This window comes from Oreochromis niloticus, linkage group LG19, assembly GCF_001858045.2.
Source record: "Oreochromis niloticus isolate F11D_XX linkage group LG19, O_niloticus_UMD_NMBU, whole genome shotgun sequence".
NCBI classification, from domain to species: domain Eukaryota; kingdom Metazoa; phylum Chordata; class Actinopteri; order Cichliformes; family Cichlidae; genus Oreochromis; species Oreochromis niloticus.
The window spans coordinates 20,745,403-20,771,928 of NC_031983.2; the positions used below are offsets into that span (position 1 = coordinate 20,745,403).

General features: G+C 39.4%; 5 protein-coding genes across 13 annotated transcripts in view; 3 read left to right on the forward strand and 2 right to left on the reverse strand.

Annotated features, from left to right (window-relative positions):
• Nucleotides 1-11,416, reverse strand: slc5a6b (solute carrier family 5 member 6). 3 transcript variants are annotated; one of them, XM_005477364.4, is made up of 17 exons: nucleotides 11,278-11,416; nucleotides 11,056-11,112; nucleotides 9,160-9,619; nucleotides 9,010-9,075; nucleotides 8,039-8,090; nucleotides 7,878-7,945; nucleotides 7,449-7,603; nucleotides 6,370-6,510; nucleotides 5,902-6,031; nucleotides 5,425-5,513; nucleotides 3,695-3,807; nucleotides 3,522-3,592; nucleotides 3,357-3,443; nucleotides 3,129-3,280; nucleotides 2,948-3,054; nucleotides 2,741-2,862; nucleotides 1-346 (listed from the first exon to the last, which is right to left on the reverse strand). In XM_005477364.4, exons 3-17 carry the CDS (start codon nucleotides 9,505-9,507, stop codon nucleotides 209-211), a joined length of 1,839 nt encoding a protein of 612 aa, XP_005477421.1. In that variant the 5' UTR covers nucleotides 9,508-9,619; nucleotides 11,056-11,112; nucleotides 11,278-11,416; the 3' UTR covers nucleotides 1-208. The 3 variants fall into 3 exon arrangements, with proteins under 3 accessions (XP_005477421.1, XP_013125566.1, XP_005477423.1); XM_013270112.3 differs by having other exon boundaries at nucleotides 11,056-11,130; nucleotides 11,278-11,351; XM_005477366.4 differs by lacking the exon at nucleotides 11,056-11,112 and having other exon boundaries at nucleotides 11,278-11,372.
• On the forward strand, nucleotides 11,356-14,387 carry cenpo (centromere protein O). Its single transcript, XM_025900732.1, has 6 exons — nucleotides 11,356-11,481; nucleotides 11,669-11,820; nucleotides 12,301-12,451; nucleotides 12,601-12,872; nucleotides 13,322-13,481; nucleotides 13,897-14,387. Exons 1-6 carry the CDS (start codon nucleotides 11,460-11,462, stop codon nucleotides 14,004-14,006), a joined length of 867 nt encoding a protein of 288 aa, XP_025756517.1. The 5' UTR covers nucleotides 11,356-11,459; the 3' UTR covers nucleotides 14,007-14,387.
• Nucleotides 14,131-17,121, reverse strand: LOC102077102 (uncharacterized). Of its 2 annotated transcripts, none has more exons than XM_019348822.2 (3): nucleotides 16,966-17,121; nucleotides 15,385-15,451; nucleotides 14,131-15,306 (listed from the first exon to the last, which is right to left on the reverse strand). In XM_019348822.2, the coding sequence occupies exons 2-3, from the start codon at nucleotides 15,415-15,417 to the stop codon at nucleotides 14,677-14,679; spliced, it is 663 nt and encodes a 220-aa protein (XP_019204367.1). In that variant the 5' UTR covers nucleotides 15,418-15,451; nucleotides 16,966-17,121; the 3' UTR covers nucleotides 14,131-14,676. The 2 variants fall into 2 exon arrangements, with proteins under 2 accessions (XP_019204367.1, XP_013125495.1); XM_013270041.3 differs by lacking the exon at nucleotides 16,966-17,121 and adding an exon at nucleotides 16,748-16,882.
• Nucleotides 16,768-23,334, forward strand: tp53i3 (tumor protein p53 inducible protein 3). The gene is made up of 7 exons (XM_003442981.5): nucleotides 16,768-16,889; nucleotides 17,911-17,989; nucleotides 18,127-18,300; nucleotides 18,457-18,724; nucleotides 18,909-19,121; nucleotides 21,257-21,453; nucleotides 21,649-23,334. The coding sequence occupies exons 2-7, from the start codon at nucleotides 17,936-17,938 to the stop codon at nucleotides 21,844-21,846; spliced, it is 1,104 nt and encodes a 367-aa protein (XP_003443029.2). The 5' UTR covers nucleotides 16,768-16,889; nucleotides 17,911-17,935; the 3' UTR covers nucleotides 21,847-23,334.
• The window catches only part of dnajc5gb (DnaJ (Hsp40) homolog, subfamily C, member 5 gamma b), a 7,815-nt gene continuing 4,442 nt past the window's right edge, over nucleotides 23,154-26,526 (forward strand). For 3 of the 6 annotated variants that reach the window (XM_019348823.2, XM_025900733.1, XM_025900735.1), the window contains exons 1-4: nucleotides 23,155-23,334; nucleotides 24,804-24,933; nucleotides 25,637-25,850; nucleotides 26,013-26,166. In XM_019348823.2, the coding sequence (XP_019204368.1) occupies nucleotides 24,821-24,933; nucleotides 25,637-25,850; nucleotides 26,013-26,166 (481 nt within the window). In that variant the 5' untranslated portion in view covers nucleotides 23,155-23,334; nucleotides 24,804-24,820. Of the gene's footprint in view, nucleotides 23,335-24,803; nucleotides 24,934-25,636; nucleotides 25,851-26,012; nucleotides 26,167-26,526 lie in introns of all 6 variants that reach the window. The other 3 variants (XM_005477367.4, XM_003442980.5, XM_025900734.1) reach the window with 2 other exon arrangements.

Below are 26,526 nucleotides of genomic sequence, written 5' to 3' on the forward strand. Positions count from 1 at the left end.
TAAGACATAACTGACTCAGACACTAACAGGTTCGGCTGAATCTTTTGACATAAATAGAAAAACAAACAAAAAAAAACTGATGTTAAATGTTGAAAAATTTGTAGCTTTGAATGCTGCAGGCATCAGTCTAATGTGAACGATATTCACAACTTCTACATGTAAATTTTTAGAGTGAGCTGAATAGAGCCTCTTGTGACAGACGTCGACGTCACACTGCGGTTTCATACTCTACCAAAGTCTCGGGAAGAAAGCTTTCCCTCTCTTCCAGTGATGATCTATCTTCTTGTGGGAATGCCAGTCCATTGCCTTCTTTGTGTTGTGAAGGTTGCCTCTGTGGTGCTGCAAGCTATATGTATATATTTTTTTAATTTAAAAAGATAAAAACGTACATAAGGAAACTGATTTTATCAAATATTCATACCTGTGAAAAAGCAGCAAATATGATGAACAGTGATCATCTTGATTATAGACACCATGTTAGTTAGCATGCTGACATTATGCTAAGTGCTACTGGCAGCCACTCCCTTATTCACAAGCGGTCTCCACACAAGGTAGCTTTACATGTTCGATTTGGTATTTTATGCCAGAGATCCTTTCTGACACAGCCCCAAAGGGGGATCAAACCAGGGATGTTTCACATACTGCTACTGCTAGGAATTCATTTTACAGATGCTAAAAGATTAAAAAACTGGATTAACAGTGGAGATGGACAGGATTTTACAAGGAGCCATAGAGTGCACTTTAAAACATTTTCAAACTCCTGAAATATTTCAGACTTTATTGAAGTGGTGGTGCAACCACATTAACAGATAAGACCCTGGGAAAGATGCATCAGGAAGAGCATACACATTTGTATTGGGTATGCTACATGACATGACAGAATCTGACACATTGAAAACATTTTAAAACCAGATAGACCAGTGCCCCCCCACCAAATTTTGTGCTACACATTTCCATAAACTGTTACAATGACTGACTGCTGCCAACCTCTGAATTTTGACTCTAAATGATGCAGAGTAAATATGAACAAAATGCAAGCAAGCATACATAATATTTAGTCTAATTTTGGAAAAGAAGGGGAAGCAGCATCATATTAAGTGGTGCCTGAAGATGTTTACGGATAATCCCTCCTAATGCCTCCATATCAAACACTCTCTCATCTCCAACATAATAAAAAATGTCTCTGAGACCAGATTTTTACTCCTGCAAGAATACAACCTCTGATGAATCAGTTAGGATAAATTACTTATAATAAAGATGAATGAAGTCACCCAGTCCTGAATCCTTTTAAGTCCTCCCAAATAGGTGAATGCACCTCTTTCAGTTTTAGTCTAAAAGGAACTATGAGTTTCTTACATAGCCCTGACTGATATGAGGATTCCTTACACAAGACTGAAATATTCTTGATTAGAGTCTCTCTGATTATCTGATTAGTCTAACTGTTCCAATTCTTACTTTAAATCCAAAGGAGACCATGCTTTTCAGGTTGTAGCACCTAAATTTTGCAATAGCCTTCATCAGCCTGTCAGGTCAGCTCAATAAAAATTAGTTTTAAATGACTGCACGACTGAACAATCTGCAATTTGCAGTGTTAATCCTGGCAATTAGCAGTCAGTTAATAAATAAATCTAATCCGCAGGTTCATACATATTACTACTGAATGAGTTAATTTTGCATGTACTGCAGCCTGGCATTGCTTCTAATGACAGCATATAGATATTTGCTCAATAATAAGAAAATAATTACATCCATGGCCTGCTAGCACATTCAACTCATCCTTTTTCGCTTTCAACTCTGCAATGGGTTCATGATGCAGATGTGAAGTTGTGGTCACACTACACTACAAACAAACTGCTTCTGTGCTGTTTGTATATGGGCTTAAATGACACTTTCTGTATTTTACAGGGTTAGAATAAAATGTTAGTATGTGGCACTATCAGAGATGGAAAAAGATTCAAGAAAGACAGGACAAGAAAGGAAGGATGATTATTTTCAAAGGCAAGCACTGCTTAGAAAGTGAAATTTACATGCTTGGAATTTTAAAGTGTATATGTAATGTTGTAATTAACTTTAGAATTTTTTGAGTCAGATATGTATATATAAATGATGTGTTGCTGAATTACATTTTTGTGAAAATTTCTTGCACAATGAACTGAAGTACACTAATTCTGTCTTATTCAAAGGCTGGATGAAAATATCAGGAAATTTAGGACAGGCTAAACTGGTTAGTTTGGAGTAATGTGTTAAAGTTTACAGTCCTGGAATGTTTACTCTAGGGTGGCTGACATGAATGTATATTCAAAGTGATGATGCTGATTAGATTCACTGAATTGTACCTTTCTTATTGGAAAGGTCTAGGTGTTGGAAATTAGTTATAAAGCTTGTGTAACAGTTACTAATATCATGCAGAATTCGGTTGGCTAAAAAGGGCAGAAAGAACAAAACAAATTATTTTGACTTATTTCTAAGTAATTTTGTTCCCCATGCTGCACCACTACGCCTAATCGTATTGTTCCCCACCTGCCCAATCCCACTTTAGCCGCCTGCAAATCATGATCCTGAAAGAGGCTCTTGAAAAAAGCCCTGCTCTTCCAAATTCTAGTAAACATTTCAAAACGTCATCTCTGTGTCACCGGGGGTTACACCATCTTTACATAATGCTTTACTATTATTCTACTGCAAATACATTATATATAAACGTTGCAAGGTTCTTTGCTATTAAATCGATCTTTTCACTCACCGTTTGTCCCAGTGGAGTCACACAGCAGAGCTTCTTCTTCAGGTGTTCAGGTAGAAAACAAAAAAGTTTTCCTAACAAGGGATAGAGTGTTCCTGGCATCACATCTTCTTCCTTTGTTGGGCCTGAGAAACACAATTTAGAATTTCTAATAAACATTTTATAAAGAAAAGTTATGGACAATAAAGATATGCATAAGAGCTCACCTACCTGTGAGAAAGCTGATAATCAGGCCTATTAAAATGACTGTAGTGCAGTTAAATCCACTGTACCACATGTAGGACAGGGAGTAAAATCTCTTGAGTCCAGAGGGTTGGCTGAAGAACAAAGAGATGCTTAAGGAGATGATCAATGAGGAGAGGTCACAGTGTGCAGCCGGAGTGATCAATACCTCAGAGTGATATTGTTGAACGCTGTCTGAATAGCAATAGTCACATTGGCGCTGCATTCAAGTGGTAGTGGTCTTGTGCTACGAGTGAGGATGCTTCCAATGCCGAGCCAGAAAGCCACAACCAGTCCTACACACAGACCTACCAGAGCTCCCTGGAAACAATTACCGAAATAAGTTAATAAATAAATAAACAGCATTATTGTGAATTTACGTTAGAAGTCAACTTACGATGGAGTTGGCCCACGGGAAGAACATCCCGAGACAAAACAGACCAAGAATAGGACCACCAACCATGCCGAAGATTTTCAAAGCAACCTAACGTTAAATATGATAAACACTTAGTCCAAACATTGAAGTATGGTGATTATAAAGTTATAACCGGTGTGAGCTTACCTGTAAAACCGAATCACCCATGAGGTGAGTGAGATACGCCATGGCCAGGCAGAGCAGTCCATAGGACATAGCTTATTAAGGAGACACAAGTATAAACTTTAGGGTCAAAGCATCATTTTCAATTCACTGCTTTAATTCACAAATTGCAACACTTAAAGCTTCAGAGAGCAGACCTAAAACTTTGGACAGCAGGGTCGCTCTCGCCTCCGTCATGGCAGGATATTGCGGTTTGATGAGGTCTTCCATTGTTACAGTAGCTAAAGAGTTAAAGGCCGACGATATGGTGCTAAACAAGAAAAGCAAACAAGGACGTGTAACTTTAAAATGCACATTTAAAGCATGTTTCACCTCTTGAACTCTTTAATTATAGTTACCAAATCATTACAGCAATAAGAGTTGATGAAAAAGATAAACAACCACAGTTACCACCTTGTACTATAGGCCTGTACCAAGTCTTATCTTTGAGTACAGATGAACTTTGGTAACAAATTTGAGGAAATGCTCTTATTAATTATCTTCAAGAGATAAAGAGTTTGAGAGAATCGAACAGTGTTTCAACTCCACAACAGAGCTATAAAGCAAGCTCAACATAAACAGTCAGGTTCTCTTTATGTTTACTCGCTTGACAAAGCCTACAATTCCTATCAGAGATAACACGTAACACAACAGTGGCTATCATTATTATTTTTTTGTACACACAAATATGTGACATCTGCAACTTAGAGCTCTGAAAGTTTAATGTTGATTCATTTAAAAAATAAAAGTTATGCAGTTCTGAGTCACAGTATAATGGACACCAGGAGAGTTTGTCACAAGATCAAAGTAAAAGTCACTAATAAAATGACCGATAAATGTAACACAAACACTTACATATTTTCTGTATCACCAACTTAATAAATGTAAATTCTAGTGGCAATGAGACTAGCAGCTGTAAAATTAAAGCAACAGTTTGTGCCGCTGTAACTTTATAGCTGGGCTTAAACTGGTGGCATTACTAAGCGCCACGGACCGGTTTATGCCCAACAGTATTTTCACGGACCGGCAATAATGTGTCGCGGATAAATACAACAAAATAAAACTAGTGCCGGTACCGAAAAAAAGAAGACTTATTCATAACACACGTGAAAAGACCCAGGAAAATCGAGTTAACGATAAAAACGATAACAAAATAACGCTGAAAACTGATAAAAACCATACATTTCACACCTGAGCCTCAACTCTCGCGGCCCGGTACCAAACGACTCACGGACCGGTACCGGTCCGAGGCCCCGGGGTTGGGGACCACTGCTGTAAATAATAGAAATAGTGAAAATGAGTCACTTCCAACTGTGAACATAACCTGTTCCAGACCAGGTTAGCTGTTCAACAGAAGTTGCTATGGTGATCTAACCTGAAAAGAGAGCCACCTTTATAGTATTCTTCGTGATGAATAGCCTACAAATGCAGCAGGTTATTTACACTGGGATTTATGACTTTAGACTTAACATAGCACACTAATCCATTAATCTTGGTTTGTAGTACACCCCCCCAGGTTCACTCTGTGTGTGTAGGAGCAGTACCTGTGCCCCACTGACAGTGAAACTGCATCACAAAGATCAGCACAGCGACAAATTGCAGTAAAAAAAACGAAGCAATTTTTTGTCTCTTCAGTTTTAATGAGAGTGAAAAACCTGCTTTTCATTTGGAAATGTAAGTTAAAATGTTTCCTTTTTTAACAAGGATGCATGTAAACATCATGCAATGTTGGGGTCATGGACAATTATTGAAATTGTGTCCATACATGACGATAAGTAGATAATGCAGGTATCATGACAAGCGTAATGCTGAGTGATGAAATACTGTGGAAAGAGGATTGGTAGTAAAAAGTATCCCATCTCTGCAGAAACTGTGGAAAGTCCCGTACCTGAGGGCTGCACTGAATAAACAAGCAATGAAGAGTCCAGGTAGCCCAGGCAGACCGTGCAGCATATCCATCACAAAATATATCACCATCTGTGGAAAACAAACTATAAACATATCTTCCTGGTACGTTCAGTTCGATTTGCATAAATTTATAATTTGCCAGGAACAAAACACATATTGTATCATCTCTGACGTCCAAAACACACTAAAGAGACAGATGAGTCGAATGTAATGAAAGGTACCACTATAAAATATGCAAATACCAATGCTGCTGTGTTTTATGCGCCCTCAGGGGTACTTTATTTAATTTGGCATGAATATTTTTGATCATCCTTCATATTTCACTTCAGATTTTGTTCACTCCAGAAAAGAGTATGACAGTTATGCAATATTCATCATTCGTGCATGGATGGATGGATGGATGGATGGATGGATGGATGGGAACACTAAAAACATTACATAGCACAGTGCAACTCACTGCATCCCGTGAAGAACTGGCCAGCTTGTCAGAGTGGTCCTCTCCACAGTAACGTGCAAACATGACCAGCCCCATCACACAACTCAGAGCCAGAGCCAGCTGCAGGGAGGGAAAAACCATGTAGCAAGACCTGCGGGAGGTTGGGAACATAATAAGGTGCTAACTTTGAAGTCAGCTTCTTGTCATTTTCTTTTTATTTCACTCATTCTTTTTGCAGATCTTTTTTCATTTTTTTTTTTGAACACCCTCCTTTAAACTTGCAGGGCAGAGTGGCTAACACATACAGCTAATCTAACAGCCACAGGATTTAATAAAGCACATGAATACATACAAGCCAGCTTGAAATAAAATATTTAGAGGCTCATCTACTGTCTCCTTCCATTTTTGTTGTGTTATGAATAACTGTAGAACATATTATCAGTATGAATTCACAAGAATCTTTGCTTTAATATAAAAGCCACTGCTTACCTGACAGCCTCTTTCTCTGTGCGTGAGCTGAGGTATCTTTGGACCTGAGCTTGGTTCACACCATACAGGGACAGCATGAGGAAGACCCCACCGACCCCAAGAGTCCAGAAGGTGTGTCTCTCTGTCGGATCTGGGTTTAGACTGTATCACAGGCGAGAGAGAGAGAGAGAGATGCAGTTTAAAGACTATATCTTATGAAATCAAATGCATGGACCGGAGCTCTTTTCAACAAGCTTCCAGTGTAGAGTAAACTTGCAACAGCAGGTAATGATTCCAAATATACTATTTGAAGAATACAGTCCTGGGTTAATTTAATAAAAAATCATTAGCTGACAAAACCTTTCTTAAAACTGCAGAAACAAAGATTTGCAAGTACTAAATATTGAAGAGAAACACATTCAAGCTAGATTTGATTTATTTTTTCCCCTCCCTCTACTAAATAAGTGGAGGTTTTAATGCCACGTGCAGTACTATAACCTGCATTTAACTTGTAGGATAGGTAAAGGATTGTTTTTCGTTTGTAAGACTGTCTGCAAACATTTTTTCAGATTTTCCACATCCATGTAAATCCAACCGCTACTTTGCTGAAATAGCCTCAGGTGCCAACAGACACATTTTTACAGCTCCCGTTGGAGCCAGGTGATATTGGTTTCCGTCTGCCAGTCATTGTTTAGAATGCAGATAAATTTTAATAACCAAATGCAAACCCAATTTCTCACCAGACAAAACCGCACTGTCGTTTTTAAATGTACGCGCTACAACAAAAAGAAGCATTAGATTTCAAAGTGCTTTAATTCTGCAGCTGTTCGAAAGACTGTTAGAAAGAAGGAAGTTTCGTGTGATTGCCGGTGCGAAAAATTACAACAGCTTTATTGGAGTATGCGATGTATTTGACTATCATCTGGATTATTCCCCCCCCCATCTTTATCTGCATGCAACTATTGTGTGCTCACATGGGAAGTGTTGTACACCCCAGAAAGCTTTCAGTATCAAATATCATGCCCCTTGCCTGCATATTTTACATATTCATATGAAAACTCTATAAAGAGCCGTTTCCGTTAAACAAACTTCAAACGCACTCGAGACCAGAGATGCGGTTTCCCTCCCAGACTTTCCTCCAAACATCAGCCACTCCTCCAGTCTTCTGCACTCCCACCACAATGACAGCCAGCTGCCCTGCAAACATCACAACAGTCTGAAAGACGTCTGTCCAGATGACGGCCTTCAAACCACCCTGAGACGAAAAGGAACGGAAAGCATTAAAAGGCTACATATGTGAATTAAGAAGTAGTCGTTCGCTACTCAAAAATAAAAACCCTACTAAAAAATATTTATGGGTATTTTTTTGCAGGTTTTTTTTGTCAGATCTTGCAAGTTATTTTTTAGGAAAGCAAAGTCAGTGTTGACAGAAGATCAAGTCATTCCTATCAGGTTAAGCTCAATGAAATCTTAATTTATTCAAAGCCCTTGTAGAAGGATGTGCGAACTGAGCCTGTGATGTAACTCACCAGTGTTGTGTACAACGTGCACACTAGTCCAGTGGCCAGCACTGTTCCCCATAGTTCAAACCCAGTGACTGCAAAAACAGAGAGCAACCCACTGAACTACAAGAATTATTTCGTTAAATTCAATGAGTAAGTTAAAAAAAAGATAAATGACCTCTTCTTACCTGCATTTAGTGCAAAGGCAGGAGTATACACACAAACTCCCATATAGATAACCTGCAGTTGGGTAAAAAGAAAATGTCAGCCTCATAGAAAAACCTTAGAACTTTAAGGCCGTTATATTATTGAATGCACTAAAGCTGTCCACTAAATGTGCAAAGTGACATGAAGTTTATTTTCCTTATAGCTGAGAGTAAAAAAGAGAATATTTACACTGCTTTATTATATCTGCTTAAACTAAAACTAGAGCTGGTACAACATGACATAGCTACTGGGTATCAGTCTTCCTCTTCTCCTTCTTCTTCTGCCTGCTCCCTTTAAAGGTCGCCACAGTGGCTCATCTGCCTCCATCTCACACTATCTCTAACATCCTCCTCTGTATGTCCTCCTTCAGTACATCCATAATCTTTCCTGTAGTCATCCTCCTTTTCTTCCTGCCTGGCAGCTCCACCTTCAACATCTTTTGTCCAGTATCTTCTCTTCTCTGCACACGTCCAAACCATCTCAGCCTTATCTTAACTTTGTCTCCAAACTGCTCAATCTAACCTGTCCCTCTGATGTAGTCATTTCCAATCTTGCCAATTTTGGCCCCTCTCAGTGAAAATCTCAACATCTTCAACGCTACCATCTCCACCTCCACTAAACTTATCCACCTTCACTACCACTGTTACACCTCTAACCCTCTCATTTACACTTATTCTGTCTTGTTTCTTACTAGTTGTAAATAAATAAAAATACCTTTAAGCCTAAACTTATTTTTTGGCACCACCCCTACAGAATACTATTATTATAAAATGTTATGTTACATTAAAAAAAAAATCTTAATGGGTTACACAAGGGAGGTTATTTATATTTTACTCATGTGAGAAAGACAGCAGTGATGTTATATTTGTACCTGTGGTATTTGAATATCAAATATCGGGAAAAAACCTTGCATCAGCACATCCTGTGTTATCGCACTTTGTGCTGCACTCACCATTTGAAAGATGAAGGTCAAAGTTCCACATATGCGTACTGCTTTGCTGAAGCGCAGCTCAAGATACTGTGAAACAAAGCAGCATAAGAAATCTAAAGATAAGCTCGCTTTAACTGAGTACTGGTGAAAAATGAAAACGCTTCAGCAAACCTGGTAAGCGCTTGAGACGCGCAGTCTGTAAAACACTGGAATGAAAATGTGAGCTGGAATGAGGAGGCCCAGGATGTAGGCGCAGCCGATGAACCAGTACTGAGTGCCGTGCGTGTAGATCTCTGCTGGTACGCCTATGATAGCGACGGCCGACTGGAACGAGGCAATGAGCGAGAGGGAAACAGGAAGGCAGCCCATGCTTCTGTCTGCCATTAGGAACTCTTGAGTCGTACGCTGACGCCCACCAGACAGAGCGTAGTACAGCCCGATGCCCATAGAGGCAGCGAGTAAGACGGCAAATATCACATAGTCTATAACCGTGAAGATCTTCTGGTCGGACGGGTCCATCTTGATTGTCTCCTGGCTGCGGTTTGAGAAGATTGTGTGCTTCTTCACACACACAGTCAGAAAAATAGGAAACGTCCTTGTTCACACCCATCAGTCATAACAGTCCAACAACCTTGAAGGAAACAAAAAAAAAGCTGAATAAATATGCATGTGGGCTGGCTGCAGCTCAGGAGGTAGAGGAGGTCATCTATGAATTGGAAGGTTGATGCTTTGATTCCTGGGCAAGATACTAACCTCAAGTTGTTCTCTGATGCATCCATTGAAGTATAAACGTCAGACAGAAAGCACTTAAGCATTAAAAAGTGCTTGTATGAAAGGGTGTGAATCTGTGAGTGTTTTATAAAGCACTCTGAGTGCTCAGGTAAATTTGAAAAGCGCTATTTAAGAACCAGTCTATTTATCATTTGCATGTGAAGAGATCTGCTCAGATATCCAGAGTTATTATTTATATTATGTAATATTATTCTATTCAGCCCTTATTGCTGATAAAAAAAAACAACAACAACAACAACAACTTTGCAAAAGTGGGAGAAGAAACACTTCTGCACACAGCTGATTTCCTTGTGCTTTTCTTAGCCATTTGTGCTCCTGCTCAGACAAACAGATTCTGCACTGAGTCTGCTGCCACTAAACTGTACTGCTTGCATCAAAGCACGGCTGCTACATGAGAATATCACCAATCTGTGCAATGTAAAGCAGACAAACTTAAGTCACGTAACCTCTCACTATGTCAACTTTTCCCTGCTTGTGCTGATCCAAAAATAATGTCAGCTGTTTTGGAAAGGGGGAGGTTCCTTGCTCCTGAGCTACAGCAGGAACCAATCACTCTGAGTTTTCAAGATCAATGACATCAAACGTTTAAACAAGCGCTTCCAGCTGTGGCGAAGAGGGGTTAAAAGGTCATTTTAAAACACGTTTTCTTATTTGGAAATATACAGACAGTAAAAATATTTCAGTGGAATGTACAATAAATTCACACGGGTTGCAGTATTTTTAAATTGACTGCTTAACTAAATCAAGCAAAATTACCTAGGACGGTTAAATAAGAAGATTGTTTTCAAAACATTTGGGAGTTTTTAGCATCACAAATAGGTGTCACCCAAGAGCCCAGGGTGGCATCCTCATGTATCTTGTTTTGATTTCCTCCCACATTAAAACAGACTGAAGGTTGAAATCCTTTCATCTGGCCAGGAGCCAGATTAGGTATTAATATACTGTAAAAATCTCTGCTGATCAATTAAGTGATCATTTTGCCTCAAACCCCACAAAGGAGGCGCACAAAATACAACAAGGTCACAAAAGCCTCGCTGTACTATGGCAAAGCATGATGCAGGATTTTAAAAGTGACTTTTACTTGACTTGGAGACACGGTTGCTGTAGCTTTGATATTTTAGTTATAAATAACTGTCCCGTGACCGTCTGTAACGTTACCTGCATAACTTGACTGGGTATGAAGGAAATGGCCCTAATCAAGACAGCATGATGTGTGAGAGGAAACAGTGTGCTGGCAGAGGCACGAACAGGTAAAACAGCATTGAGCAGGGTTACCTTTACAGGGCAGCACTGCGGGTATCCGGGTGAGTGTAACCGTCACCATGCCTTTCACTGAGACGTTCAAGAGCACTGCGTTAGTTAAAACTTGATGAGGAAGGTATTTCCATGAATTAAATCACGACTTTATTAAAAATCAAGGGTTGTATTTTCTAATAAACGTGAGTCTTGTGTGTTTAAACTTATGCTATGTTGAAAAAAGGACTTGAACACACTTACCATGCTAATCTGTCGCTCCATTGCTCCATGTGATCGCAAACTGTTTTTAATTTTCTTCCGGGGTTGGAGAAGTGGGCGGTGTGGTGACGCAACAGCCGCCAAAATCGAAAACTTGCAAGACGAGTGGATGTTTACATCGGATCAAGTACGTACAGAAAAATAAAGAAAAAGACTCGGGAAACATGGAGAGAGCACCTGCGAAAGGTACCTCGGAGCGAGAGCTTTTAACTAGTTTAGCGACACCGCAAGCTAGCTTATAAAGAACATTGTTGTGATGCAAAGTTCGTTAGCCTGCTAATGCTATGAGCTAATGTTTATTAGCCCAACAATACAACAGTAAAACATTCGTTTGTGTCCTTTAGAAGTTAGTAAATGTGTGCTTTATCCGAAGGTGTTTTGAGTCACCTGAGTCTGCTGGAAGTTCAAGCCAGGAGTCGTAAAAGTCGGCTTCAGCAGCAGAGTCGTGTGATGGAGCTGAAGGCTAAAGTTGAAGCACTGAAGACCCAGAGAGAGCAGCTGAAGGCACAGATACAGACACACCAGGTTTGGGGACTCATGGTGGCAGAAGCTAACTTAGCGGACAAATATTTACGCAAAACACGTGATAAACTTATAAAATTATAAGCCGTATTTATATTCATAAAATATACAGTTTATAGTAGGATTACATTGTAATCTTTATCAAAATATAGTAGTTTATGTTAGTGTTTTACTTATATACTGCAGTAGAGTACTCATCCATACCTGACCATTTTCAGAAGCATATTGTATTTCTTTGTTAAGCCATTTAACACTGATCTATAAATCATTCAAGCTTAAAGAAGGTACACAACTCGAGAGATGAACCACAGTTTGACAGGCATAAAATAGTATTTTTGAATGGGATTCAGATCCTGATTGTTTATTTAGGTGTGAGAAAGCAGTGATAAACCAGCTGCTTTCATATTCATATGATGCTCACATTTGAACTGGGTCTGAAACGTTACATCACTTTCACATGCTGGTTACACTTTCCTGTTACAGGACCTCCAGAAACTGAGGTTGGCTATGGAGAAACAGTGTGCAGATGAAGAAGAGGAGAACATGGAGGAAGAGTCGGAGAACTCAAAACTTTTGCGGCTCATGGCCAGACACACTCAGCTGAAAGATCTTCTACATGCTCATCACCTCATTGGTATCAGCCTAGCTGCAGTATTATTTCCTCTGGTTCAGTGTCACATGGAGATGTTTTCACTAACTTTTTCTAGTGTGACTTCAGATCTCTATTGGCCTGTTGTAATCCTCTCTTTTTTCCTGCTCTGTTTTATTTGCTGATATCATCAGGAGGGTATGACATCATAAAGACTCGCAAAGGTAAAGGAGCGTGCGTATCTATCGCAACGGCCTATGAGGACGTCTTCTTAGACACCTTTAACCTGGAGATTGATCTGAAGCCAACTGTAAAGATTAATCGCCACAACATCCCTCCCTTTATTCCCTTAAACAACCTTGCTGAGCAGAACAACATGCAGACAGACCTGAGGGTGTTTCTGGACACGCTCAGTCAGCATCTCAACGCCTTTGCTGGTCGCAAGCAGCAGCTGAAGCTTGTTAAGGTGCCAGATTTCACTTTTTAAAATTATATTTCACCATATCCCTCAGTAGCTGTGGCATCGCCCAATTAATGTTGACTCCATCATGTCAGCGTTCTGGGAGGGCAAAGCCATCTGTTGCCTGACTCCATGTTTAGGTGGCTGAAGATTTTTTTTTTTTTTACACATATCTCTGGCTGGACGTTTGGGCTTGTTCTACTACAGAATAATTGACACTTTGTTATATTCTTAGTTATAGTGTAATCAATACAAAGTGCCCTAAACAATTGCACAGTTCTGTTTATGAAACCTGTAGTTGTGTTGATGAGCAACAGAAATCGTGAAGTTTTGTTCCATTCACAGATTTTGAAAGTCACGAACCTATTAATGTTATGCACAAACTATTTATGGACTAAAGTACTATTTGTTTTAAAACAATATCAAATTGACCCTGTTTTGCTTTTTATTTATAGGAGAAACATAAGTCGGTTGAGGTGATGGAGAGTAATGTTTTATGTTCACTACTGGTGCTGTTATTCACTGTGCCGAGAGAAAAGACGGCTGTGCTCTGCACACTGGACTACACGGACCACACCAGATGTCTCCCCACACGAGTCCATCTTGAAAGTGAAGGTAGGATTTCACGTTCATTTTTGTTTTAAACACAAACTCAGTCCCGTTCACACAGGCGCATGATGCAACATGGTTTTACGAACATTTGTGGAAGTAATGGTCATTGTAAAGCGGTCACTGAATTGCAAAAAGTAAGGTTGTGAAATCCTAGATATTCAACAATCAACTGCAAGTAGTATTACTGCAGAAGTGGAAGTGTTCAGGAGCCACAAGAGGTCAGCCACAAAGGGTACATGAAGTGACAGGACTGCTTCAGTGGCTGAGCGGACTTTTGCTGTAATGTAGCCTGATACTTTTGTCCGTTTATTAGGTCTAGAAAGTCTGTTTACAAACATGTGATGTTGTTGTTAAAGAACTTCATAAAACTTAAATATGGTAATGTTGTTTAATGTTGATTTCCTTTTGTTTGTTGCAGACAAACAGCTTCCCGATTCTCCACAGTGGGAGAAAAACTGCAGCTTACTTATGGAGACTCCTGTGCACAAAGCTTTAATAACCATGAAGAAAATGGGAAGCATTGTTTAATTTATTCACTAATATGTATTAAATGAGTTTTGCTGTTGCATTTTGCTAAAAGAGTAACGTACTTACTAATTTTTCATTTTTGTTTTAAAGGTATTAAATTGTAAGAAAGTGAAGTTTCCAAATGTTCAAGCAAAAAGGCTTAAAATTCAGGCAATAAAAGTCATATTCGTGATGTGATCACTGTTTTTTGTCTTTGTCTCTATATACAGTACATGGTCTGTAAATAGTGTCTCTGTATGTTGCTATTAACTTGTGTGTAACATCAACCTGCCAGAGGGTCTACAGATGGAAATTAGGCTATAATCTGGCTTATTTACATTTGTTAAAATGTTCAATAATATGTATTGTCCCTCTTTCTAATAAAGAAATGAAAAAAATCTATTTTATTTAATTTATTTATTTTTTTGCACACTGTTGCGTTGAGCACAGTCATACAGGTATGCTTGTTGCCATGGCTGTCTCAGCACATGTAATACAATAGCCCATTGTAAAGTGTGTCTAGTGCAAGCGGTTGTCAGTAAGTGTGCAGTAATTTTTCAGCAGCACATTCTTTAGAGATTCAGTTTCAGCACAGTCATGGAGTTTGTTGCACATCAAACAACTAATAAAAAATACTTTTTTAAGATATTGAGTTGTGAAAAAGTAAAAGTTTCCCAACTTTCGAATTCCTCTACGAAAGTTTCGTAACAACCTCCATGTCTTTTTTATCTTTCAGCTTCTCTATAAATTCCATCACCTTCTTGTGTAACATCTCTCTCTGAAGCAGTCTCAGCCTTTCCATTTCCTCTTGGGCTTTCTGCTGTTGCCTGGCCAGCTCTTTTTCTGATATTGAGTCAATAGTTGCAATCTTTTTCATCTGCATAAGTGACAGGTTGCTCTGGACTTTCCCTTTGTGTCTCACAGAACTTGTGGGTTTAGTGGATGGTGGTGGTGCCGATATAGACCGACCTCGTTCCACGAGTTTAGATCCTTCACAGATGGATTTGCTAGAACGCAATCGTCCAGCAGATGTGTATATCGCCCTGGAGAAGTTTGCGTCTCCATTTCTTTCATACTCGGCGATTTCTGTTATAGCGATGCTGACTGTAGCTTTTGGTTCACAGACTTGTACCATCACCACCCGTCTTGCTTCATTTAGCAGTTTGTCCCTTCGCTGTTGAAGCATTTTCTGGGCGTATCGGTGCTGTTTATCCAACGTGTTTAGCTTACGTTGCAGATCTCGGTCCTCCTTTTGGTTTAGCACTCTTAACACTCTTTGAAGTTCAGGTCTTCTGTAGATGTGATCCATTATATCCAAGAACTAAGGGGAGGAAAGCATTTTCTGAGCTTTTTTGTTTTGTTTTTTTTAGATTAAAACCAAAAATATCAGTTTTATTACCTGATTTTTGTGCACTATTCTGAGCGCAGTCATACAGGTGTGTTTGGTCCCATGGCAGTCTCACCATCTGTAATATAATAGCCTATTGTAAAGCATGTCTATTGGAGGCTTTGTTGGTGAATTGCAAGTGTGCAGTAATTGTTCATCCGCACATTCCTTAGAGATTCAATTTCCGCACAGTAGCAGGTCTTCTTTCACGTTACACAACTGCTACATAATGACTGTGAAAAATACTTTGATTTTGTGCAGTTTTCTCCCTGCTGCTTCATATAATTCACTATTTGGGGTTATGATAAAAAATGAATTGTAAATGTACATTTTGGGAGACAGTTACATTATGAGTTACCATTTGTTTTACTGTTAATAAATACAATCAGAGACTGGTATTAGAATATCCTAAACTGTTGCTTTTATATAAATATTGGTAATTAAAGATGTGGTGCTTTTAGAAACACTGAGCTTATGAATCGTCGCTATTCTGACTGAGAAAGATTTGCTTTGACACAAGTCTTCAGTTGTTACTTTAGCCATTGGATCATCTGCAAACGTGTCATCCTTCTCCAACCATCTTTCTCATCTCCTCATTCACTATATCTGTGAATCTTATCTGGTCTTCCTCTGACCCTCCTGCCTGGCAGCTCAATGTTATCTTAGGCCTGATGTATCCACTAACCCTCCTGCCAGTTTTTCATTTGGCAAAGATGCTGAATACGCTTCCCGGTGAAACTATCACTATTTAACTGGGCTTGGGACCGGCACTAGGAGTACTCTGGGTTGAGCCATAAAATAAATATATATTGGTCATGATCTCCACTAGCTTCCTATGTTTATTGATTAGCTTTTTCTAATATTTTGATAATAATTTGATAATAACTCCTTCAGTCGTTTTAAGCAAAAACATTTTTTTATCATTACTTTAAGTTTTTTAGCATCTTATTTGACAGTAAACTCTGAATCTTTAGGGTTTTTTTTTCCTTTGATTGTTTGATCTGATGATTTGTATAACCTTGGGATTTGTCATCTTCTTGTGGGTGTTTTCAATCAACGAAGAAAAACTGCTTTTTAGTATTCACATTTATAATTGAAAATAACATTTGTAGCCCTTAATCCACATTAACATGAACTTAAGACAAACTATGCTTACAAGAAAATCGCTGTGCTACAGCAGGCAGAAAACGAAAAAGTTGAAAAAAGATCCAACATTACAAAAAATCACTCTATTTTGTTACATTTCTCAGTTTGCTTTTATTTGTGTCTGTTAACCATAAAATATTAATTGCATATATTAAGTTATTATAAATGAAAATAGTACGAAGTGTCCTGGTCACATTTTTAAAAAATGGTGTAAATTCTTGCGGTATACCTTTAACAAGCAAAGCCAGCCCCTCTGGAGTTTGGCCCTCCCGCGCCAAAACTGAAAACCAGGCTTGAAGATGGCACAACAAAACTTCCCAAAATGTCACACAGTTACTCCAAAGTTGATCAGCTGTTGACATCGCTGCTTGGTAAGTTTATTCTCTGCAGTGATTTGGCTTCATTTACATTTGCAGAGGAGCTATTCGCTCGTTTTTAGCTGCTTACCTTCACTGCTGCTTCGCTGGTTTTAGTCGCACAGGTCAAACAACATAATCAATCAGGTTTGTCGATTTACATTATTTAATGAAACAGAATGATTCCGCGGACATAACGCAAAATACTGCAATCTGAAGCGTGTGAGAATGATGCGCATGCGCATTACGGTAAAGGGCATTACAGTATAATGTAAAAGCAAAAAAACTCATACGTTTACAGTAAGGGCTTTCTCGCGGTCTCTTCTCCATGTTTTTTTCTCTTTGTTCTGCTAAATAGTTTTGATATGTCTTCATCCCCCTTGAGTTCTGGCCTGTATTCAGCATTTCTGGTTTAAACAGTTTTTTCCCCATGTAATTGCTTAGAGATGTAAAACTGTGTTAACAGGAGAGTCAAACTGTTTCTGCAACTTCAGATGCTGACTTTGGCATTAATAACTGCAAAGAGATGAGTTGACTGTTACCAAATGTGAACAGTTAATTTTGATCTCACAAAGGTTTATGCTTGGATATTATTTAAAACATGTAACGGCAACAGCCTCATTCAGAATCCTTAGCCTGGTTTAACCCAGATATCCCTAAACCACAAAACACTGAAGCATTTTTTAATACGTTTAGACACACTGGGTGGAGAAGATCACTGAGATAACTAATCCACAAAAGATATTATATGCAAATAAACTAGGTTGGAGGCTTTATTTAGTATAGACCACAGCATTAGTTTACTCTTAAGGTTTTACACCAGACAGAGGAGCTGAAAACCGAGCTGAAGCATGTTGCCGTTTTAAATATGGAGCACCTAAACAAATCTATGAAAATGCAGATATCAACAAATAACACTTATTTTATAAAATGCGGCTTATTGTTGTTGTTGTTGTTGTTATTATTATTATTATCTTTTCTGTAACAACTGGTGCTTTAACATCATAATTTCCTCTTTTGTTTTCCACTCAAATAGCTGTTGCCCCTGCAGAGGTTATCTAATGCATCACATCCTGCAACCTGGAAGATTTTTACTCAGAAATACGTGCCACACAGTGAGTGTTTAAACACTAAATTAAAGCCTACATAAAGTTGCTTCAGTTTTACCTGCTGCAGTTTTTCTTGTTGCATTTGTTGCACCACTTGCAGGTCAGAAAGAAAAATGTAGGCCTACTCTACTTTTGTGTTCAAGGTGTGGTCCAAGCATTACGTTAGTGTTGCCAAGATGATGCGTGCAGTGTGTGTTGATGTACCCGGAGGACCGGAGAATTTGCTGCTGCAGTCTGTTCCCAGACCTAATCCCAAAGCAGGAGAAGTCCTGATTAAAGTTCATGCAGCTGCCCTCAACAGAGCAGACCTGTTACAGGTAGAGTATATTATAGCCAAAAGAGCATAACACAGTGCTATTATCTCCTGTAAATCTCATAGCCTGCTTTCAGTCTTCTGTGACTCACTGTATTCTGAATTATATCTAAATTTGCATAAAATTGGCCTAAGAATAGTTATCTTGTGTTTTCCACAGAGACGAGGGCTGTACCCTCCTCCTGCCGGCGAGAGTGACATCATAGGCCTGGAGGTAGCTGGTACTATCCACACCTTGGGTCCAGGGGTGAAAAAGCAATGGAAACCAGATGACCGGGTCATGGCTTTGCTGTGTGGAGGAGGATATGCAGAATATGTTTCTGTGCCCGAGGAGCTTCTCATGCCCGTTCCCTCTAATCTCACAATGTGTCAGGCTGCTGCAATCCCAGAGGCCTGGCTCACTGCTTTCCAATTGCTGGATTTTGTTGGTATAACAAACATTTCTGTCTCTCTTTGTTTTTCTTCATTTTTATATATTTTATGGATAAAGATTAGACAAATGAGTTATTCAATGAGTCACATTTATTTCTATTTGACTTTCTTTAATTAACAAGAGGCCAAAGTCAGATTTGGTGCACACTATATACTTGCCATCTGTCTTCTCTGCTCCAGCTCAGATGAAGGAGGGTGAGGTGGTGCTGGTTCACGCTGGAGGCAGCGGAGTCGGAACAGCGGCTGTTCAGCTAGTTCGTCTGTTTCGGGGTGTGCCCGTTGTCACTGCGGGGAGCCCAGAAAAACTGAAGCTAGCTGAGAAACTGGGTGCTGTAGTTGGATTCAACTACAAAGAGGAGAGCTTTGCACAGGGAGTGCATGACTTCACTGGAGGTGAATTATGGAAAACAACATGCAGTTCATTTTGCTGCAGGCGACAGTGCAGTGTCTCTGCTGATAATCCCTAATGATAGCATTGTTTTTGCATACTTCTGATTGCTATCAAATGTTTTGTCTTTGTTTCACAGGCGTGATTTTGGAGTTAAATGTTTCCAACCACTGTAGCAATCAGGCTATAATGCTACACAGCTCTTCTATAGCTTTCTAATAAATGCACATCAAAGCGCTTTGGTAACCAACTCCAAAAAATCCTGCGTCAATAGAGAGTTGGCAGTTTGTCTTGTAATCAGAAGGTTGCCGGTTCGAGCCCTGGCTCGGACAGTCTTGGTCGTGTCTTGGTTGTGTCCTTGGGCAGGACACTTCACCCGTTGCCTACTGGTGGTGGTCAGAGGGCCCGGTAGCGCCAGTGTCCGGCAGCCTCGTCTCTGTCAGTGCGCCCCAGGGCAGCTGTGGCTACAATGTAGCTCGCCATCACCAGTGTGTGAATGGGTGAATGACTGAATGTAGTGTGAAGCGCTTTGGGGTCCTTAGCGACTAAGTAAAGCGCTATACAAATACAGGCCAAGAAGTCAAAACACATGGTTTCAGTTTCATGGTTTTTGTAATTTTAGTTAAATATTTTTTTATTTAATCTGTCACAGTGTATTTGTTTAGAGCAGGGGTCAAGCATAAGACTCGAGGGCGAGAATCGGCCAGCCAAAGAGTCCAATCAAGGTCACTGGAAAATGCAAAGGAGGGCATAGAGATTGGAGTTCTCGGTGTATTTTCATAACATTTACAACTTTTCCTACTGATACAAACCTCCCACACGGTCATTCATACTGCACTAATGTAGTAAAGTAGCAGATAAACAGTGGAAGGATAGAATAGTTCCTGTATTTTCACTCTCCACTGAAGAAATGTAGTCTTCATTGGTCTTGTTTAGCCTAACTAACCTACACCATAAAACACTGAAGTACTTTTGAATAGTGATGGTAAATTTGATTCTTTTTACTGAATCGAGTTTTAATGAATCACTCACCAAAGTGAATCGGGTTTTTTGAGTCATTTGAGTCACTGAGTCAGTTGACCAGAGAGTGCAAAAAATGTAAATTTTCACTCAAACTTAATTTGTTTCTCTTTTAATGTAAATCCTACTGCTAAGATGAGTGATTCTAAAAGAAAACAACTATTTTATAGAGCAAAAAAGAGCAAAAAAATTTCTAAAGGGAACATTTATTTTGTTTATTTTTATTTTATTAGTATTTTCCTTACATGTGTCAAATATCTATTTTCTCATCTAAATGTCCGCTGAGCTGTGAGCCAGGGGGCGGTAGTGCGCCTTAACATTGGTTGCCAACCAAGAAGAAGAAGAAGCTGTGAGCCAGGAGGGAGGGGGTGAGTGAGTGAGTGATTCGTTCGCTCTATGATTCAGCACAGGAGGGAGGTGGTGAGCGAGTCATGAGTGATTCGCTCACTCTATGATTCAGCACAAGAGGGAGGGGGTTAGTGAGTCCTGAGTGATTTGCTTCCCCTACGATTCAGCACAGGAGGGAGGGGGTGAGTAGCTCAAATGTGCTGTTAGCATGTTAGCAGAGCAATGCTACTGTGAACCGAGGAGCTATTGTCTTGATGTGAGCTTCTACTCAGGGTTTTTTCTTCCAGTTCAGAGCAGAAATGTTTTTGTTAAGATACTGGATGTTGTGTTTTTCTTCACAATTTGAATTATAAGCTAGATATATTTCTACTAATGAAATTAGTTTGCTAACAGCAACAGGGATGAGTCAGTGAGTCAGTTGGGCTTGTGAATCATGAGTCAGTTGGGCTTGTGAATCATGAGTCAGTAAAGTGATTCTCGAGTATTGAACGATTCGTTCATGATTCGTGTATCACTACTTTTGAATTGATTTGAACACAATGGGTGGAAAAGGTCACTGAAATAACAAATCTGCATAAGAGGATATGATATGCAAATAAACTGGGTTAAAGGCTTTATTCAGTATAGACCACAGCATTAATTTACTCCTAAACTTTCACACTAGACATGGAGTCAAAGTGGGCTGTGGTGGGCCATGATGTAAAATAAGATTAGCATCTCTGGTTTGGAAAAGGGGCATTCATCTGCAATTGTAAAATCTCTCATTTCACAGGCAAGGGAGCAAATGTGATCCTTGATTGCATCGGTGGGCACAACTGGGAGTCAAATGTGAGCTCTTTGGCCATCGATGGCAGGTGGGTGCTGTACGGCACCATGGGAGGGAGGGCGGTAGAGGGAGATCTGCTGGGCAAACTGCTCTCCAAGCGAGGCCACTTACTTGCTAGTCTCCTCCGCTCTCGCAGCCTTCAGGTAAGAATTGAAAACAGAAGTGACACAACAGCTGTGTTTCTTCATCTCTGTGCTGACTCATGACAGTGTTGCTTTCCTCTCCTGGGCCTGGTTTGCCAAAATGAGGCAACTTGCTTGTGTTACTTTTCAGACATTTGTTGTAACATAAATGTTTGCAACTGGACCTGATATGTACTTTGCATTTTCCTCCCACAGTACAAAGCTGACCTGGTGAAAGCTTTTACGGGCAGGGTGTTGCCATATTTCTCAGACCAGCCTGTCACCCTGAGGCCAGTGATTGACAGCACATTTAGCCTGGATGACATTGCAGAGGCTCATAAGCACATGGAAGCTAACAGAAACATGGGGAAGATTGTCATCAGAGTGATTCCACAGATTGAGCAAACACAGTGATGAATTCATACTGTAATAGAAACGCACTGGCTTTGAAATTTCCCAAAATACTGAAACCCACTGTCATTGTAAACTTTTCTTTTGTTATGAATAGTCATAATTTACTAATAATAGACCAAATCATTGTTTTTCATTTTCTGTTGTAGTTTTGTTACGATTACGTCCCGTGTTACTGTTCTTTTTCTATCCCCTATTCATTGAGGTGAGTTTTCTCCTGTGGTGGTATTACTCACAATTTTCTACTAGCAGCATAGAAATGACAGAAATATGCATTTCAATGCATGATCAATGTTTATAATAGTTAACTAAAAAGTTAATTCAGGAAAAAAGGAAAACTAACTCACAAAACTAGAAAAACATAGACAGTAAATGTTATAAGTTTTAATCTTTGCCAGTTTAGATACATTTTATTATCACAGCCTGCCTGATGAAATTTTGTTGCATTTGCTTATTGAGACTTGGGATGTCTACATGATTGTGAGTCAGCTGACATTTGTACTGTAAAAATACCTGTTTTGATTTTCCTAAATTTTGCCCCTGATAATAATCCTCAGGGGTCACCACAGCAGATCATCTCCCTTCATCTCACCTTATCTATTCTCTTCTGCCACACCAACCCTCTGCATATCCTCCCACAGTACATCCACTACCTCCTCTGTGGTCTTCCACTTTTTCTCCTACCTGGAAGCTTCATACTCAGCATCCTTTGTCCAGAATAAATCCACTATCACTCCACTGCACATGTCCAAACCATTTATGTCTTGCTTGTACTGATTTTTATTCCTCGTTTCTCCAGGGCATATCGCCACCTTTCTTAACTCTTCTTCATCTGCTCCCTACATTCGCAAAAGATCACAATGTTGTTTGCAAACATTACATACTCCAGGAAGATTCCTGGCTGACCTCATCAGATCACAGATCCAAACTAGAAGATGTTTCTTGATGCAATCCCACGCCCACTTTCAACACATCTATCACTACTACCTCAGTGTTATCATACATTTCGTGCACCACTCTTACACACTTCTCTGCCTTGCTATACTTCTAATAATAAAACGTGATTTGAAACTGTATTGGAAAGAAAAAAATCGAATAAATAATAATTAAAAAAAATAAAACTAAATAGAAAAATAGCAAACTATAATAACTGTCACAGTCTTCAAATTTTATGTGAGCTGGATCTTATATTAATAAATTAAAAAAATTCGGAAAGGATTTAGAGACGACTTTCTAGGCGATACTGATTGGTTGTGTACTTGTTTAAATAAAGTTCTTTAAATTGCAAAAAAAAAAAAAAAATGTTCTCAAACTTCCGGCTTCTGTGTTGCGGCTCCTTTCACAACTTCCCTCCAGGTCATGAGGAGACACAGTTAACATAAAAAAGGTCGTGTAACTGAGTTATTTTAATGAATAAATATTAAATTAGTCAACGGACAACTTTCCGACTCTATGATTCGACGGAAAACAGCGAATATCTTTATTTATCTGGTAAGTAAGACTGAGCATGTTCCTCAAGCCGCCCTGCTAAACGTATCTGCGTCAGCTAGCAGTCTGAACCCGCAGGTGTTCACGTGAAATTTAGCAAAACCAGTTGAATGTAAGAGCTAAACTAATGATTTTATGAGTGAGCTGTAGTTATACAGCCAGTCGTGTTAAAAGCTGATTCGTGTGAATGAATTGTTGACCTATAATCGGTCAAACATGTCTCTCATGAATATCAAGCCATTTTGAACCAGAAGTAACATTTCTGTCACAAGTTAGTAGCTGCAGTCTGTGTTTGGGTAAAGTGACGCTTATGTCCTTTATTTATCAAGCTAATAAGTTTTATTGACGTTAAAACTGTCAATTTCAAGACAAATTTAGCCAGTAGGGTAGCTAAATTTGCCACAAATATAACATAACAGCTCTACAAAGATATTTTAACGGGCTAAAAGAACTAGGTTGATTATAATGTAGAGTACAAATGGGTGCAATGATGCATTCATAGGGACGCTTGCAAAACAAGTCAATTCTTTATTTTATGTACAATCCCTTAGTAAATCTTGTAGACTACAACCAATTAAACAAATCAAACAAGGATATTAGGCATTAAAACACATGCAGACGTCAACAAGCAGTGTTTGGCATACATATTGTGACCAGTGGTTCTACATAAATCTTTAGAGGTGGTAGGGTAACTAAAACCAAAAGCCGATTCACTGAATTTAAAGAATTATATTTTGCTGCTAAGGTGCACGGGCTAATCAAAAAACATGTCAGTATGTAAGTTAAGGGGTGCTGAAATGCATTTGTTGTTCTTCAAAGAGGCTGGCTGACCTTTTCAATTGAAAAGGTAAATGTGAAGGCGTATGATGTCCTTTTAAGGAACAAAACATCCCCAGCAAATAGGCCTATTTAGGTTTATTAGCAATAAACAAGAGTTGTAAACCAGAGTAATTACATGTGTTAAACCACTTTAGCGAACTGCTGGTATGAGGAACTTTTGTATTTAAACTTGATCCTACTTTCTGTTTTGAGCTTTATTTGGATATATGAATGTATGTGGGGTTTGCATGTTGTCCCCATTCTCCCAGAGAACCCCACCTTTCACCCACAGTCCAAAGACGTGCAGGTTAGGCTAAATTAGGTTAATTGTACAAATGTGTGCAAGTAATACGCTTACTTTCTGTGATAAGAAGTACTTCTTCAACCACAGCAATAAACATGAATTAGAACACCTTACAGTGTCTGAATAGTGTGCTGCTGCGTTCACTTGCACTGGGACAATGCAGATTAATGATATACTGAATAATGTCTTTGATGAGCGTGCTGTCCATCAGAACTTCCAGATATGTTCTTTTTTCCCCTTCAAACTTCTTTATTTCAACTAAACTTTTGAGCCCTTGAAGTTACTTTCCTGATCTGTCTGCATTGTACCTGTCAGAAAAGGGTGGAATTGTTTGTTTTTTATATCACAGAAAACACATCCTGAAACATGGAGGATCCAAACAGACCACAGAGGAAAATGTCAACAACAGGAGAGAGTTTGTACAAGTTGCTGGGAGTGGAGAAGGGAGCGTCTCCTGACGAATTGAAAAGAGCCTACAGGTGTGATTATCTCTTTCACTTCTATTCACTAGCATATTCAGTCATTTTCACAGAGTTGTGCATCCACATTGAAACAGCTGAAAAGGCTTATGTTCCAGTACTGCGCATGCGTGAAACGCAAGAAGATTCGACCTGCCTCATTTCTGTCTGCTGTTTATTTACTTTCTGGCTCTTTGAAACGTCGCAGCAAAATGTGGAGGAAAAGCACCGACTTTTTTAAATGGACTAACAATGAGGTGGAGTTGGAGTTGCGAGTAACACAAAAGTACAAAGTTGCAAAAGCGAGTGAGAATTAAAGAATTTGAAGTAAAGCTATCTGAAGCATGTACAGACTGATATTAATCTTTAATAGGGCTGTCAAAATTGAGAGCAAACAAAACAACTGCTGTATAATGCCCTCCGCTATCTTAGTTTAATTGGTCACATGACTGCATCACATGACTAAAATGTGTCATCGTTTTCAAAAAGTCTGTTTTTCCTGTCAACACTGTCTGTCGGTCGGTCGGTCGTACAAGGCAACGAAATGCAGTTTCCATCCATCCACAAGTGCTTTAGCCATGACATAGATATATTGCAAAACATATATATAACTAACTTCCAGCTCATTACATTGTCAGTCCTAACAAATCATTTAAGGCAAGAAAAGGGGTCTGAATTCTAACCCTCATTTCTTTGTTTTTCTTTTTATTTCTCTTTTGACCAGGAAAATGGCCTTAAGGTATCACCCTGATAAGAACCCAGACAACCCCGAAGCAGCTGAGAAGTTCAAGGAGATCAATAATGCCCACTCCATCCTCACTGATGTGGACAAGCGTGGTATCTACGACCAATATGGATCCATGGGCCTCTCTGTGGCCGAGCAGTTTGGGGAGGAGGGAGTCAAATATTACTTTCTCATGTCCAAGTGCTGGTTCAAGGTGAGAAGCAATGGGATGTAGTTTTAAAGGTGAAAACAGAGTATGATGTTGTTTGTACTGGTAGTAGGTGAATTATGCAGAAATTTAAACGCCAAAATGTTACCAGAGCATGCCGCAATGTGTCCAAAAACTCTCCTAATACTCACATTGGTTTTCTTTTAGACCCTGTTTGTGTGCTGCACTATTTTCACCTGCTGCTGCTGTTGCCTCTGCTGCTGTTGCTGCTGCGGAAAGTGCAAACCACATGATGAAGAGGACAATTTTGTCTACATGGACCCTGAGGACCTGGAGGCTCAGATCAGAGAACAAGATGCAGGTGAGGAACTATTTTAAGCTAAAATGCAGAAGCAGTGTGTGCGTAAACAAAGTACACCCCATGACTCAGTAGCTTGAAGAACCACAGATGGATGGATGACTTCATCAGTCTTTCACAGGGATGCAGGGACTTTGGCCCACTCTTCTTTATAACGTTGCTTTGGTTCATTGAAGTGGAGGCATTTGTTTATGCACAGCTGTCTTAAGGTCCCACCGCAGCATTTTAATCGCGACTTGGGTGTCCCATTGCAACTCGTTGATTTGTTTCTTTTCAGTGGGGTGTGTGGGCATTTACCAAATTTTTCTCTTTTTTTAAGCTGGTGTGGATTTGCTGCTGTGCTTGCGATCATTGTCCAATTTC

What these genes read in the sequence shown, in the direction of transcription:
- slc5a6b (XM_005477364.4), bottom strand. Translation starts at nt 9,507, where the DNA reads ATGGACCCGTCCGACCAGAAGATCTTCACGGTTATAGACTATGTGATA. An exon ending in TTATTCAGTGCAGCCCTCAG is followed by an intron (nt 3,808 to 5,424) that starts GTACGGGACTTT and finishes TTTCTTGTTTAG; the next exon opens with CACCATATCGTCGGCCTTTA. An exon ending in TGGGTGATTCGGTTTTACAG is followed by an intron (nt 3,444 to 3,521) that starts GTAAGCTCACAC and finishes ATTTAACGTTAG; the next exon opens with GTTGCTTTGAAAATCTTCGG.
- cenpo (XM_025900732.1), top strand. Translation starts at nt 11,460, where the DNA reads ATGGAGAGAGCACCTGCGAAAG. An exon ending in GGAGAGAGCACCTGCGAAAG is followed by an intron (nt 11,482 to 11,668) that starts GTACCTCGGAGC and finishes CTTTATCCGAAG; the next exon opens with GTGTTTTGAGTCACCTGAGT. An exon ending in AGTCCATCTTGAAAGTGAAG is followed by an intron (nt 13,482 to 13,896) that starts GTAGGATTTCAC and finishes TGTTTGTTGCAG; the next exon opens with ACAAACAGCTTCCCGATTCT.
- LOC102077102 (XM_019348822.2), bottom strand. Translation starts at nt 15,417, where the DNA reads ATGACTGCGCTCAGAATAGTGCACAAAAATCAG. An exon ending in GAATAGTGCACAAAAATCAG is followed by an intron (nt 15,307 to 15,384) that starts GTAATAAAACTG and finishes TCCTCCCCTTAG; the next exon opens with TTCTTGGATATAATGGATCA.
- tp53i3 (XM_003442981.5), top strand. Translation starts at nt 17,936, where the DNA reads ATGCATCACATCCTGCAACCTGGAAGATTTTTACTCAGAAATACGTGC. An exon ending in ACAGAGCAGACCTGTTACAG is followed by an intron (nt 18,301 to 18,456) that starts GTAGAGTATATT and finishes TGTTTTCCACAG; the next exon opens with AGACGAGGGCTGTACCCTCC. An exon ending in TCCGCTCTCGCAGCCTTCAG is followed by an intron (nt 21,454 to 21,648) that starts GTAAGAATTGAA and finishes TTCCTCCCACAG; the next exon opens with TACAAAGCTGACCTGGTGAA.